General features: G+C 45.7%; 1 protein-coding gene across 1 annotated transcript; it reads left to right on the forward strand.

Moving 5' to 3' along the window:
* Positions 1–2,399: 2,399 nt before the first annotated feature.
* LOC309517561 (olfactory receptor 6X1-like) lies at positions 2,400–3,356 on the forward strand (the record flags this gene model as incomplete). The annotated part of the gene is made up of 1 exon (XM_082196778.1): positions 2,400–3,356. The coding sequence occupies one exon, from the start codon at positions 2,400–2,402 to the stop codon at positions 3,354–3,356; it is 957 nt and encodes a 318-aa protein (XP_082052904.1).
* Between the last annotated feature and the right edge of the window lie 12,050 nt (positions 3,357–15,406).

Here is a 15,406-nt window from a genome sequence, read left to right on the forward strand (position 1 = left end):
ACACCATGCTCTAACCAACTGACTGGTTACAACCACTTGTATTTTGCTTTGTTTTTAAGGAAAGCATTGAAGACATTCCTAAAGGATGATTCCAACAATGGTGATTTGCCATGAGACTTAAACAGATCTTCCGTGTTCATAGGCATTATCATTCTCTGGGCAACAACAAAGGGGGTTTTTAATGTGGGGGGGGGCAAAGCACAAGGGAGAGCCTTGCATGTATGATCAAGCAGGAAGCATCTGGTTAGCAGTTTTTGGAAGCGGGATGCCCCCCTTTTCTGCTGCTCTGATCTAGGGATGCATTTTGTGGTCTTCCAGCTTTTACTCATCTCCCATCTAGTCCAGTACTCTGTTCTCACAGATGCCCATGGGAAGCCTGCAAGCTAGACAGTACTCTGCCCACCTGCATTTCCCAAGAACTGATATTCACAGGCCTACTGCCTCTGGCAGTGGAGGCAGAACTCAGCCACCATGGCTAGTAGCTGCTGATAGCCTTTTCCTCCAATAATATGCCTAAGCCCCTTGTAAAGCCATCCCCTGTTTCCTGTGCAAGCAAGTTCCATATTTTAATAATGTGTTATGCATTCTCTGAGTATATGATGCTAGCAGTCCAGCAGCAGCAGCTCCACAGCATTCAAACCCTCTGTCTTTGTCCAGGCACTTGCCAAGGAAAACACATCTTAAGTTCCCCAAAGTGCTTCTCTGCCTCTCTCAGGTGGTTTAATTTCCCTAGTGGGAATGGTTAGGACTGAAGTACTCTTTCCCATATATTTAAACTGCTCTTGTAAACCTGCACCAAATAACTTCATTGTGCTCTACAGGAAGCAGAATGCAAAAGATATATGCCTGAAGTATTTGTTCTTTTTCTCATTTCTGTGCTCATCTGCGCATATACAGGCATCAGAGCAAGAGGCAGACAGTGTTATAGTTCGATAGCATCTTTAGCTGCTATTAAGTATCATGCTCTATATTGCGTATATTGTTTTTCTCATTATTATAAGTGCTTTGAAAATAGTGGATACTGTACAAATACTAGAATATGTGACAATGTTTTCCAGGAAACAAACAGAAAATGTTTACTCTGAGAACCAGTCAGGATGTGTAAAATTGTGAGTACCCTCTTTCTTTTTCAATCATATGATGATGTGTGGTTTATTTTTCTACATCGATCAAGTGCTATTTGCTATTGAACCAACAAGGTGGTTGCAGCACAATGGGGTGAGTGGTGAGCCAGTGACCCATACTTTCATTGATTGTGCAAAGTTATTGGTCAACTGCAAAAGCTTTACTCAATTGATAGTCCAGTCATGCCACTAAAGGAACTGAGTGGCAATGTTCGAAAATCTTACAGCAGAAAACAAAAGGAATTAAGTATATGCTTTACTTCATCTCCATCGATTGCTGTAACTTTTATGTGTGAATGTTTTGAGGTTCTAAACAGCGCCATGTCTTCAGAGCCACAATCTCACACCTTCTTTAAAAATAATAATAATGAAGTATACACTTAATCCAGATCATTAAATGATTTTTTACAGAGCCATATAAGGTTTTCTGCCCAAATTGCAAAACTAAATCTGAAATGCAGTTTGCAATCTGGATTTGACCTTTTATTTTTCTTGAGTCCAAATCTGACATTTTAAATTATAATTTCAAAATCCCTAAAGTTTACTTTAAAGTGAAATCATATAGTTCAATTATCTACACGAGTGGAGGTGTAAGGAATATATGGAGAATTATGAGTTTTGTTCTCCTTAGAAGGAAGGCTAAAGTGGTATAGCGAGACAGGGCTTATGATCATAGATTCATAAAATTGTAGTGTTGGAAGGAACCAGAAGGGTTATAAGTCCAGCACTCAGCAATGCAGGAACCCTGACTCTTTTCCAGAGAATGTAATTATTTCTTTGTGCTGTATATATGGATAGTTACAGAGGACAATTTTTCTTTGGAGACTAATAGCATGGGTGGATATTGCCATTGCATCTGCTTATGAGCATTTCTATTGGCCTTTAAGATCTGTGAATTGGGTATGTGCCAATAGATAGAATCTAGGGATAGGGAAGCAACCCAATTCAGTGCATGTTAAAATGCAAGCTTACTACACTTTCTGAAACAGTACATGACCCAAAACACAGCCGTCCTTCATAATCTGTGTTTCTCCCAATTTAGCAATGCCATTCTCCAGTCAAGTAAAACATACAATAATGCATATAGTGGGGAGAAGTGAGCATGAAAATTTATATCTTTAAAAAGCATGCAAAATTGGTTTTGAAATGTGAAGAGGCTAGATAAATGAGAAACAGAGAGAACCAGAAATTGACAGATTCACCCATCCCTAATAGAATCACCTTCTAGATAGAGCATCTCTCTGACCCGGTTTTGTAACTCTTTCCTATGTTTTAATGCAGGTGATGATGGAAAACCAAACAGTTGTGGTCGAATTTATTCTACTGGGCTTCCCCAGCATCCAAAAGGTGCGAATTCTAGTGTTTGTGGGTGTCTTGGTGATCTACACCTTGACTGTCACTGGGAATATTGTCATCGTGGCCACTGTAGTCCATGACACCACTCTACATAAGCCAATGTACTTCTTCCTTGGAAACCTTTCATTCTTAGGAATCATCTATGTGACCACGACCATACCCAAACTGCTGGCCAACTTACTTTCAATCAAGAAATCAATCAGCCTAGCTGGTTGCAAAGCTCAAGCATTCTCCCATTTTTTCCTGGGGGCCACCGAATTCTTCCTTCTCACTGCCATGGCGTATGATCGCTACATGGCTATTTGCCACCCTCTCCACTACCATGCCATCATGAGCAGTAAGGTTTGTGTTCAGCTGGCTTGTGGCTCTTGGCTTGGTGGCTTGATGACAGTCTTGGTGCAGACGATTCTAGTGTTCCGCCTGCCTTTCTGTGGCCCCAATATCATCAATCACTTCTACTGCGACGTTGGACCATTGCTGAAGCTGGCTTGCACCGACACTCGCCCCATAGAGTGGATCGTCTTCATCGTGGCCACCATTGTGGTCTTCTGCAATTCCCTGATGACGGTGGTTTCGTACATCTTCATCATCTCCACTGTGATGAGAATCCCGTCAGCCTCTGGGAGGCAGAAAGCTTTCTCCACTTGCATTGCTCACTTGATGGTTGTCATCATGCTGTATGGGGCAATCATCTTTATATACGTCAGGCCAAGCGGACATGCCTCTTTGGGTTGGAACAAGCTGGTATCCCTCCTAAACACCCTAGTCACTCCACTGCTGAACCCTTTCATATATACACTCAGGAACAAGGAAGTGAAAGATGCCCTGAAAAAGGGATTCACCAGGAATAAAGTATTTGAGGACAACAAATGGTAAATGAAAGGAGGATTATGTACAATGTGGATGGGATTGGGTCTAGTGGAACTTTTCACTGGGAGATATACAGAACTCAGAAATCGCATCTGATCAACCCAGATACTTGTGCTATTTTCCCCAGGTATGGAGGTGTCAGTTTATAATGGACAAGAAATGGATAATGAACAGTAGGCACCTGAGGTTTAGGGAATATACTATTACTGGGGGGGGGGAATACACATGTGCTATACCTGAGAAATGGGACATTAGATCTTAGCACCTTCATATACATACCCACTGTGACTATGAACTCAGTTAGGTGGCATTGGGCAACTCACTCATAGCTCAGCATGGTCCCTTTTCATGAAATGGGGACTTACTTTATAGAGATGTTTCGAAACTGGGTGAGAAATTAAAGATGTTGGGAGCTGACAAAATGTGGGCAGAATAAATTTGTGGCAGAAGCGTAAGGAATATGTCAGGGAACTGACATCAGAGGAAAGGGAGGTGGTAGGGCTCCCAGAGACTGGGAGAGAGTCAGCAGCTAAAGCAGGGACAAGGAGGGGGAGCGAGGGGTCTCTGGAGGAGGATCTCAGTAATGCTGAGAGAGACGCAGCAGCCCAGGCAGGAAACAGCAGGGGAGAGAAAGGGGTGAGAGACACTTCCAGCGAAAATAGCGGGGAGGTGTCAGAAGCAACTGCAGGGAGACCCATGCTTCGCCGGAAGCTGCCACGTCGTGAGTCCAGGAGACGCGTTTCCGTTAAGGAACTTCTTTGCTGGAAGCGCTTCCGCAGGCAGCCACTGTCAGACTCTACTAGTGACTAGAGCAGACATGTCTGAGGAGCTCTGTCACACACAGAGGTTTGTGGGGCCGCACAAACTCTGAAGGGGCACAATTTTAAGCACAAGCAGCTAATCATCCCCTGACAGCAGTCTGACAGTCTCTGTACGCTGCCTGTGCAGGAGAAAGCATCATGAGCAACCCAGCCGGAACCGGAGAGGCAGGGGTTGGAGCTGGTCCAAGCTTGGAAGAAAGGTATCAAGCTCTGGAGGTCCAACTTGCGCTGCAGACGGCGAGGCTCGAGGAGAGAAGGGCTCAGGATGCTGACAAAAAGGGGAGAACCACTCAGTTCCCCAGAAAGGTACCAGGATTGGTGCAGAAGTTTGGGGGGGACCCCAAGGATTACCATGCCTTTAGGACCGAGATGCAATATGCCCTGAATGTGCAGTTTGATGAGTTCCCTGATGAGGAATCGCGAGTTGCTTTCGTAATTGGGCATCTTGAGAAGGGGGCGCGGGACTGGGTTCGACCCCTGATGGCAACGCACAACGATATCCTAAAGGACACTATGAAATTCTTTCGTGCAATGGATATCATGTTTTCCAGCGATATTGAGGAAGGGGTGGTGCGCAGACAGCTAATGGCTTGCAAGCAGGGAAGCAGATCTGTCCGTGAGTACTGGACTGAATTTACCATGCTGATTCACAGATTGGGGTGGGATTTATCGGCAGCACCCATTCAGATGCTATTTGAAGAAGGTCTTTCTTCGGCTGTGAAAGACGAGCTGGCCAGGAGCCCCAGGGCGGTGTCTATGGATCAGCTGACCAAATCTGCGCTGACCATTGGAGCGCGCCAGGAGGCAAGAGCCTTGGAGAGGCGGGAAGGGAGAGGGGAACGTTGGAAGGAGTTACGCATTCCAGACATTCCTGAGCCAGCTTTCCCGCCGGCAGAGCCGATGGAAATCGGAACAGCCCGCGCGCGCGCAGTTTCAAAGCCCAGTGAGGGGGCGAAGAAGGAGGGAAAGGGAGCCCGGAAATGCTATCTCTGCCAACAGCCAGGCCACTTTGCCAGAGTCTGCCCCCAGAGGAAGGAATGGCAAGGGATGGTGGGAGCAGTTGAGGGGGAAGAGCAGGGAGAAACGGAGCAGGTAAAAGCCAACGCCTGGTTGCCAACGTCAGGGCACTGCAGCCAGGCCAAAGAGCAGTGAAAGTGCCCGTGCCAGAAGCTCCTCGACCTGCTCTAGTGATTGAAGTGTCGCTAGAGCTGCAAAATGGACACCCCCTAAAAATAAAGGCGCTGTTGGACTCAGGCAGCTCCTGCAATTTTATGAGCAAGGAGTTTGCTGCTGAACATCAGATACAGACTATCCCTTTAAGCAACCCCCTGCAGGTGACCACGATCGATGGCAGGGAACTGTTGGGAGGAGGAGTTAGCTTGCAGACCGTCCCAATGATAATGAGGGTGGCAAGGCACACAGAACTGATAGCGTTTAATGTGGCCACCTTGGGAGGCGCTCCCATTATTTTGGGAATGAGCTGGCTAGCCTTACATGATCCGCTGGTGGGCTGGCATCAAAGAGTGGTTTCCTTCGGTTCAGCACATTGCTTAGAACACTGCAGGGGGGAAAAGGGGTCAGCAGGGGCCCAAGCCACCCTAGCAGGGACTGAAGTAATGGGGAAGGGGAAGGTGCCACCACAGTATGCTGATCTCAGCGACGTGTTCAGCGAGAAGGAAGCTGACCAACTACCCCCACATAGGCCCTTTGATTGCCAGATCAATTTACTCCCTGGAGCACAGCTTCCTGTAGGCAAGTTGTATGCCATGTCAGACAGGGAAATGCAGGAGTTGCGAGCGTTCATTGACAAGAACCTGAAGAGAGGCTTCATCAGAGAGTCCAAGGCAGCGGGGGGTAGCCCAGTGTTTTTTGTGGATAAAAAAAACACGGACAAGCCGAGGCTGGTATGTGACTTTCGGCGCCTAAATGCAGTGACAGAGCCGGCGGCTTTTCCTATGCCCAGGATTGATGATATTTTGACCAGGGTGCGAAAAGGAAAGATTTTTACAAAGCTGGACCTAAGGGGGGCGTACAACCTGATACGTATAAGGAAAGGGGATGAATGGAAGACCACCATGTTCACCCCTTTGGAGGCATTTGAATACCTCGTTATGCCTTTTGGATTACAAACAGGCTCCGCGTGTTTTCAAGCCTTCATGAACCACGTACTGGGGCCTTTGCTCTACAAGAATTGCGTGGCCTTCTTAGATGACGTGTTGGTGTATTCGGAGAATGAGGAGCAACATGTGAGAGACGTCAGAGAAGTGTTGAGCAGGCTGCAAGCCAACAGACTGTGGGTGAAACTGGAGAAGTGTCAGTTTCATACCAAGGAGGTGGAATTCCTGGGGTACCGCTTGTCAGACAAGGGGTTGGCCATGGACCCCGGCAAGGTTCAAGCGGTGCTGGAATGGAAAACACCCAAGACCAAGAAGGATGTGCAGAGGTTCCTAGGGTTTGGAAACTTTTATCGTAAGTTCATCCGAAACTTCGCCCACCTGACGGCGCCCATCACGGACTGTCTCAGCAGTAAAAAGAAGTTTGTTTGGACGGCGGAGGCGGAGCGAGCGTTTGAGGAACTGAAAAGGGCCTTCGCCTCTGATGAACAACTTCTACATGTGGATTTACAAAAAAAGCTGAGGGTCGAAACAGACGCTTCTGACAGAGCCATAGGGGCGGTGCTTCTTCTGCAGCCGGGGAAGGAGGGGTCAGAGTGGCGACTGTGTGCCTTCTTTTCGCGAAAGCTGAACAAATCTGAGAGGAACTACACGGTGTACGACCGGGAACTTCTTGCGATTCATGAGGCCTTCCGGAGATGGAGGCACCTGCTAATTGGTGCACAACAGAAGGTGCAAGTGTGCACGGACCATAAGAATCTAGAGTATTGGAGAACTGCGCGAGTGCTCAACCAACGGCAGTTGAGATGGGCCCAGGAGTTCTCCAAATTTAACTTTGAGATTTGTTACGTACCAGGCCCGGAGAACGTTAGGGCGGACGCTCTCTCACGCAAACCTGAATATTTGGAGGGAGAGGGTGCACCCGAAGAGACCCATGTCATTCCCGAGGACCGCTGGGTGTGTGGGGCGGCATTGGTGGGGCAAAGGGAACTGGTAGAGGGAACGGTGCAGGATGAATACGCCCAGGACAAACTCAGGGGTCTCAGGAGGGAGGGAGACAAACCCGGGGGTTTTGAGGAGAGAGATGGGGCGTTGTACTACAAGGGAGCGTTATACATACCTGAAGGGGAATTGAGGGAAAAGGTACTCAAGCAACTGCACGATAGCCCCACAGCAGGGCATTTTGGGCAACACAAAACCATGTGGCTGGTTACCAGGGAATTCTGGTGGCCCAAGGTCAGGGAAGATGTGCGGGAATATGTGAGAGGGTGTGACCGATGCCAACGAGCCAAGGGGGAGAGGCGGGCACCGGCAGGTTTATTAGAACCACTACCCACGCCGGAAAGGCCATGGGAGGCAGTGGCAATAGATTTCATGACTGATCTGCCCAGGTCCAAAGGGAAAACAGCCATCATGGTTGTGGTAGACCTGTTAACCAAGATGGCCCACTTTATAGCCTGCTCACATGCGGTCACAGCGGAAGAAACCGCTAAATTGTTTGTGGAAAATGTGTTTAGGCTGCATGGCGCCCCCTTGAGGGTGGTTTCTGACCGAGGGAAACAATTTACTTCCAGGTTCTGGAGGAAGCTCATGAGCTTATTGCATGTAGAGGTGAATTTCTCTACTGCCCGTCATCCAGAAACCAACGGGCAGGCGGAAAGAGCTAATGGTGTCCTCCAGCAATATTTGAGGTGTTATGTGAATGACAGAGAGAATGATTGGGTGGAGAAGCTGGCGTTGGCAGAATTTGCCTACAACAATGCAGAGAACGTGTCCACGGGGATGAGCCCTTTTTTGGCTAATCACGGGTGTCATCCCCGAGCCTTCCCAGGGGGGGAAGGGGAGAACTGGAGCGTTCCAGCCGCAGAACAGTTCGTTGAAGAAATGGAAGCGATCCATCGCCAGCTCCAACTTAATTTAAACAGGGCGAAGGAGGAATATAAGAGGCAGGCAGACAAAACCAGAAGGGAAGGGGAAAGCATTAGGGTGGGGGACCAGGTGTGGCTGTCCACCCAAGGGTTACCATTTAAAGGAGGTTGTAAGAAGTTAAGACCCAAAAGACTGGGCCCATTTGAAGTCACGCAACAGGTCAACCCAGTGGCTTTCAGACTCCGGTTACCGAACCACATGAAGTTGCACCCAGTGTTCCACAGGTCGTTGCTGTCACCGTATATAGGGGACAGAGAGGGGAGGGTCAATAGGGGACCAGCTATGGAGGAAAAAGAACACAGCTACCATGTAGCGGAGATCCTCGATTCCAGGTGGAAGGGAGAGCAAGTAGAGTATTTGGTAATGTGGGAAGGGGAGCCGGAGTCGGAAAACACCTGGGTAAGGGCAGAGGATGTAGATGACGAGGTTTTGATTGAAACTTTTCATCAGAGATTCCCTCGTAAACCCCAGCCAGTGGCGAGGTTCCGGAGGGAATACTTCGCCACCACCGACGAAGAAGAAGAGTTGGAGGGGTTCTCTGATTCCGAGGTGGAGGAGGATTCAGCGAGTCGGAACGAAGACCGATGGAGGGAAATGTTCGAGACGTCTGAAGATGAAGAGGATTCTTTTCGGGGTTTCAGCTCCTCACCGCCCAGAGGAGAGAGTAGGGGCGGGGGAGAAGGGGGCCCTGGAGGGGAGGTGGATGTCAGGGAACTGACATCAGAGGAAAGGGAGGTGGTAGGGCTCCCAGAGACTGGGAGAGAGTCAGCAGCTAAAGCAGGGACAAGGAGGGGGAGCGAGGGGTCTCTGGAGGAGGATCTCAGTAATGCTGAGAGAGACGCAGCAGCCCAGGCAGGAAACAGCAGGGGAGAGAAAGGGGTGAGAGACACTTCCAGCGAAAATAGCGGGGAGGTGTCAGAAGCAACTGCAGGGAGACCCATGCTTCGCCGGAAGCTGCCACGTCGTGAGTCCAGGAGACGCGTTTCCGTTAAGGAACTTCTTTGCTGGAAGCGCTTCCGCAGGCAGCCACTGTCAGACTCTACTAGTGACTAGAGCAGACATGTCTGAGGAGCTCTGTCACACACAGAGGTTTGTGGGGCCGCACAAACTCTGAAGGGGCACAATTTTAAGCACAAGCAGCTAATCATCCCCTGACAGAATAGTTCGAATTTTCATGTACAGTTGGATATATTTTTTTAAAAAAAGAAATAATCAAATTGTGTTGGATTGTCAAATTATTGTTGCATTCTTTGGAAGATGAATGGAAATAATGGCCTACAAAGATCACATAAAGCATTTTTACTTCTTTATTGATAGATCATGTCACACACAAAACATATATGACTGTGGGCAAATTCAACTTTGGCTTTCTTATTGTGAATGATTATTTACTTTTGTGCTATGGTTGTTTTCATGCATTTTTTACAACTTTTTTTAAAAGTGAAATAAATAAAATAGAACATATTAGGTTGAATTCTTTTCCATAAAATGACATGAATAAGGGAAGATCTGTGTGACAGGAGATGCCTGGACGTTGTCACCTCCTAAATCTTATCTAGAAGGAGAGGTATATATGCTTCCAGAGATGGATTGCTCTTTATCAAGGGAAAGACAACTGGAATGATCACGAACACCAGATGTAACATTAAGGACTATAACTTTAAGGAATTGAGCTTGAGCTAGATTCTCTCTCCTCCCTCCCCTTTCCTGTTTCCTTATGTGTCATGTCTTTTTAGTTTGTGAACCCAATGGAGGAACCATCTTAGAACTTACTCTGTAACCTGCTCTGAAAACATTTTTTTAAAACTAAAGGGTAGGGTGTAAATGCTGTAAATGAATAAAATAAAAAATGAAAATCTTTTATAGAATGTTGCAGTTTCCCCCCTGCACTAAGGGCAGTGGCGTAGCGTGGGGGGTGCCAGGGGTGCCGGGCGCAACTTCTGGGGGGGCGCGCTTGCTGCCTCCGGATTCGCCGAAGAGCCTCGGGCGCAGGCTGTAGCGGAGTCGCATGTCTCGCAGCGCCCGGCTGAAGGCGCCCGGCAGGCAGCGGCTCTCCGCGCTCGCCGCAGAGGATGCGCCAGGCAGCCCCTCCTCACAGCCCCGCCTCCGCCGGTGCTGCTGCAGCTGCTGGGCCGTTGCATTTTCCTCGCCTCTCTGCCCCCCTCCTCCTCCGGGCAAGCGGCGTCGTTTGGGCAGCAGCGCCAGCGGCAACTCGCAGGTTAGGGGTTAGGGGGGGCACAAATTACGTGCCTTGCCCCGGGTTAGGGGGCGCAAATTACTTGCGTTGCCCCGGGTGCTGACAGCTCACGCTACGCCGCTGACTAAGGGTGTGCTTGTGTGAATGTGACAGTTGTAACATATCCATAGGGTGACCCTGGCAAGGCTTCAGTGTTGGATATGATGACTTGTGTAGTCTAATGTGGTCATGGGATATTTGGGCAGGTTTGCCACAAGTCAATTCCAAAGTATTAAATGATGCTGCTCTAATTCATGATGTGTATATTGCAGCAAGAAAACTAGAAAATGTGTGCATTTGTGTATTTCCTGATTAGTAGTAAAAGCCTACAAGATCAGATCAGAATTCACCAGGTGATTCCTAAAAGCTAATAGCAATGAGGATGTCAGACAATTATATCAGAGGTGTTTGATGGTGCCTGCCTTAACTTATGAAATACTTCACATTATGGGAACGTCTGAATGGGTTTTTAGTCCTCATCCTGTAAATAGAGCACATAGGCAAAGATCAGCAAAAATTGGAAGCTAATGAGATTGCAAAGAAAGTCCTCTAATCCTCTAAAGTATTTTAGCTGCTTTGGGGGTTTTTCTTTTATGAAATAAATAAGGTAAAAAAAATAAATCATCAAAAGAGTTAATTGTGTCTGGAGTACTTTGGATGAGTTTGTTTTCTTCTTCAAAAGAGTTGATCCTTCACAGATAACATGCCCTTGTTGATTAATTTCTGCATTAATTTTCTGCTTTGTGGAACAGAGAAAGTCTTCACTATATTTCCATCTTGAAGACTTATGCTATTGAAAAAGCTCTGGGAGCTAGAAATCTTCCACAAATTGGCCCCTTGATGATTATGAAAGCTCTTAAGGTTTTTAAATCTCTTGGGTTTGACAAGAATCTGAAATTGCCCTAAGATGCACTTGACAGTTCCAAAACTACTGAGCGTGGATGTTTGTGTCTGAATGGACAATTTGAAGAGAGAGAAGTGACTTAGACAAGAAAGCAACTCCTAAACTCAACATTTTGTAATTACTGACTAACTGGAGATAACTTATCCGTACTTCAAAAAAAAAAAAAAAATCAAGATCCTTAGTTACTTTTAGGGTGGAAATTATTTGCATTGAAAGATCTTGTCCCTCAAAGTTATCTGGATGTTTTGCTTCAGATTTAATTGGTAGATCCAACTACATCTAAGGCAACCTGGTATTACTTAATTATTTTATTTCTTAAAATTTATTTACCATTTGATTGTAAAACCAAACCCAAAAAATACTTCATATCTATTGTTTATGCCTCTGCTGTTCCAGCCTATTAGTTATTTATTTATTTATTTATTTATTTATTTATTTATCAATGCATTGATAACCTGACTTTTAACCATAATTTCTGAGGGGCTTCACAACCCTTTTTGAAAAAAGCAGAAAAAAGCGATACAATATATAAATTAAATTCAAGTTAAATTAAGGAAGCATTTGAATATCCAGTTTTGAGCAGTATGGAAAATACCATTAAAAGGACACCTAGTTCCCATTAAATATTGGGGTGTGAGAGAGAAGTGTCTCCTTGAGTCACATGAGAGGGTCCAAAACAAATGCGAAAGAAAAGGGGGTTTCATTCCATTTAGAAATAGCAGCATTTAAAATATCTAACAAAGTGGAAGATGTTCATCTCTCTGCTTCCCTTTTTTCTCGATCCTTTTTCCGTTTGTGAATCTATGGGACTCTAAGAAGCTTCTCTGACTCTTTTGTTAGCACCACTCATTTACTAGCATGACTTACTAGGTTTGAAGTTGATCATATCAATCAACAAGCCAAGGAGAGCCACGTCAGCTTAGTAGGATGTCAGTCAGTCCTACGAAGGTGAGTTGTTTTCTAAATAGTATTCAGTAAAAACTGCCTGCTAACCAGAAGGTTGGTGGTTCGAGCCCATCCAGGAATGGCTGTGAGCAGGATTCCTGTATTACAGGGGCTTGGACTAGATGACCACCAGAGTCCTTTCCATCTCTATGTTTCTATGATTCTATGAAAAGGCTAAACAGCCTTAGAAGACTAACAAAAAATTTTTGTGCATGAGCATTCCTGGGGGCAACTACCTTTATCAGCTGTGTTCATCAAATGAAGGTCTTAAAATATATTTGCTAGAATAACATGTGGTTCTGATGATGCAGCAAGAGCTTAGGTTCAGTTTGTTGTTGTTTAAAAAGTATGTTCCATTGCAGAGGGCAAAGAATGGATCCAGAGACCAACAACCAGTCATCAGTGAAGGAATTTGTTTTCCTGTCTTTCCCAGCCCACCGTGAGGTTCAGATCTTCTCCTTTGTGGTCCTGCTTTTCACATACCTGCTCACCCTCATGGGAAATGTGGTCATCCTCTCCATTATATGGACTGACCTGCGACTCCAAACTCCTATGTACTTCTTCCTCAGTAATTTGTCTTTTCTGGACATCCTATTCACTACCGTGATTGCCCCCAAAATGTTGTCCAGCCTCCTGGCTGAAAAGAAAACCATTTTGTTCACAGGCTGCATCACTCAGACATATTTTTATTTCTTCCTGGGAACGGTGGAGTTTATCCTCTTAGCAGTCATGTCCTTTGATCGGTACGTGGCCATATGTCATCCATTAAGGTACACCATCATTATGAATGGACATGTGTGCTTCCTTCTGGTTCTGGGCTGTTGGGTAGGGGCTTTCCTCTCAGTTCTTTGCCCTACAGTTGTTGTCTCCAGACTTCCATACTGCCGCCACAACATCAACCACTTCTTTTGCGACATTGCACCTCTGCTGGAAGTAGCCTGCGTAGACACTCACTTCATTGAGCTCCTTAACTTCCTTCTGTCTTCCTTGGTGGTCCTCAGCTCATTGGTGCTCACTGTGGTCTCTTACAGCTATATCATCTCCACCATCCTGAAAATCCCATCTGTCCAAGGGAGGCAAAAGGCCTTCTCCACCTGCGCCTCTCACATCACTGTGGTCACCATCGCTTACGGGAGTTCCATCTTCATGTATGTCCGTCCAAATCAAAGCTACTCTCTGGCTTTTGATAAGGTTGCTGCCATCCTGACCACAGTGGTGACTCCTCTTTTGAACCCTTTCATATACAGCCTCAGGAATGAGAAGGTCAAAGAAGTTTTGAGGGAAGCCCTAAGCAGGACATTTTGCTCTAAGGAGGTGGTTTCTTGATTCAGGCTTGTGTGCCATTTCTTCCCATGTAAGGAAGTTAAGGACTGGGAATACTCTTTTGGACTTTGGAGGTTAACACCTTTGGAGCATCAGTTTAAACACATTTACCTGGGAATATGTACAACTGATCTCAATTGAACTTATTTCACTGGACATGCATAGGACTGTACAGTTTGGGAGTTACAGTATACCATGAGATTTAAGATCAGACAGGACTATAGCTGAATACATACCATACATTTAAAGCACATGACTTCCATTAAAGTGTTACACCTCACAGAGCTATAATTCCCAGAACCGTTAACAAACTACAGTTCTCAGGATTTTGAGGGGAGATGCCATGTGCTTTAAGTATGCTGTATACGCAGCATCCAACATTTACTATGCTATCTGTTTGACTCACAATCAATGTAATGCAAGGTTTTGCATTGTCAGCTCCACATCTCTAGAACACCCTTTTGCTACAGACACATCAAAATACTCCAGAAGCCCTCAAATTCTTGTTTGGCCTAGCTTTTAACAATTCAGATTAAGCAGGTTAGGGTTTCCATCAAATATAGTATGTTATAGAGCTGATTTGCCAGTACAGCTATTCCTAGGAAAAATAGCCAGGATGAGAGAGAGAGAGAGAGAGAGAGAGAGAGAGAGAGAGAGAGATATTTGGTCTCTTCATGTATGTGAGACCCAATTTTCATCCCTTGTCCTGCCATAAGCTGGATAGTGGCAGTCTTAAACATTGCCCTCATGCCAATACTGAACATGGAAGTGAAAGAGGCTCCCAGGAGTGTGATATTGAAGAAGACAGAGTTCCTTAAAGAAGTTCTTGAAAAAATGTGTTTAAAACTGCAAGTGTGATGCTTCCTACCTATTGCTACTAGTAGCACAAGAACGTGGGGCCTTCTCTGTAGTGGCCCCCCATCTATGGAATACTCTCCCCAGGGAAGTTCACCTGGAACCTTCATTATACACCTTTAGGCGCCAGGCAAATATGTTCCTTTTTTCATCAGCCTTTGGTTGATCTGACTGACAGACTATGCCCTTTTAAAATGTGTTTGTTTTTTTGTCGAGGGGTTATTGGGTTGTTGTTTTCATATTGATTATATATATGGTGGTTTTTATGTTGATTTTGCTCTGTGAACCACCCTGAGACCTTCTGAGTATAGGGCAGTATATAAGTTCAATTAAAAAATAGTACTACTACGAACACCAGCTCCCTCGGCCTGAAAACAAGATGAGCACCCCATCCCATAGTCGCCTTTGACTGAACTTAACTGTCCAGGGTTCCTTTACCTTTTTAACTTACTTTGTGCTACTACTAACTTCTCCAGTGAAAGAGAAGGTGATATGTGGGTTACCTTTTTAGAGGAGGATTCTGAGAAATATTTTTTGGATGATGTATTTGGGGCACATATAATATTAAAGCTGCAATCCCAACCCCATTTACCTGGGAGCAAGCCTCACTACATTCCATGTGAATAATATCTGAGTAGGCATGGTTAGAGCTGCAGTGAATTTTCAAAATGGCAGTGTGTTGTTGTTGTTAATTGTTTATTAAGGTCAGTTTTTTACATCATGCACAAATGCCAAGCAGTTTCCTTTCATTTGTGGAATGATTTGCACCTTTGTGTACATGTCATTCAGTGAATACCATTTAATTCCTTCAAACTTGTGGCTTTGCTATTGGAATTGTCAGTTACTACTGCAAGCCACTGTGGCTGCTCTTTGTGTACTCTAAGACCCTCTGTATTCAGTATATACACATTAGAGGCTTAAAATTATTA

This window comes from Podarcis vaucheri, assembly GCF_965113315.1.
Source record: "Podarcis vaucheri genome assembly, chromosome: 13".
NCBI lineage: Eukaryota > Metazoa > Chordata > Lepidosauria > Squamata > Lacertidae > Podarcis > Podarcis vaucheri.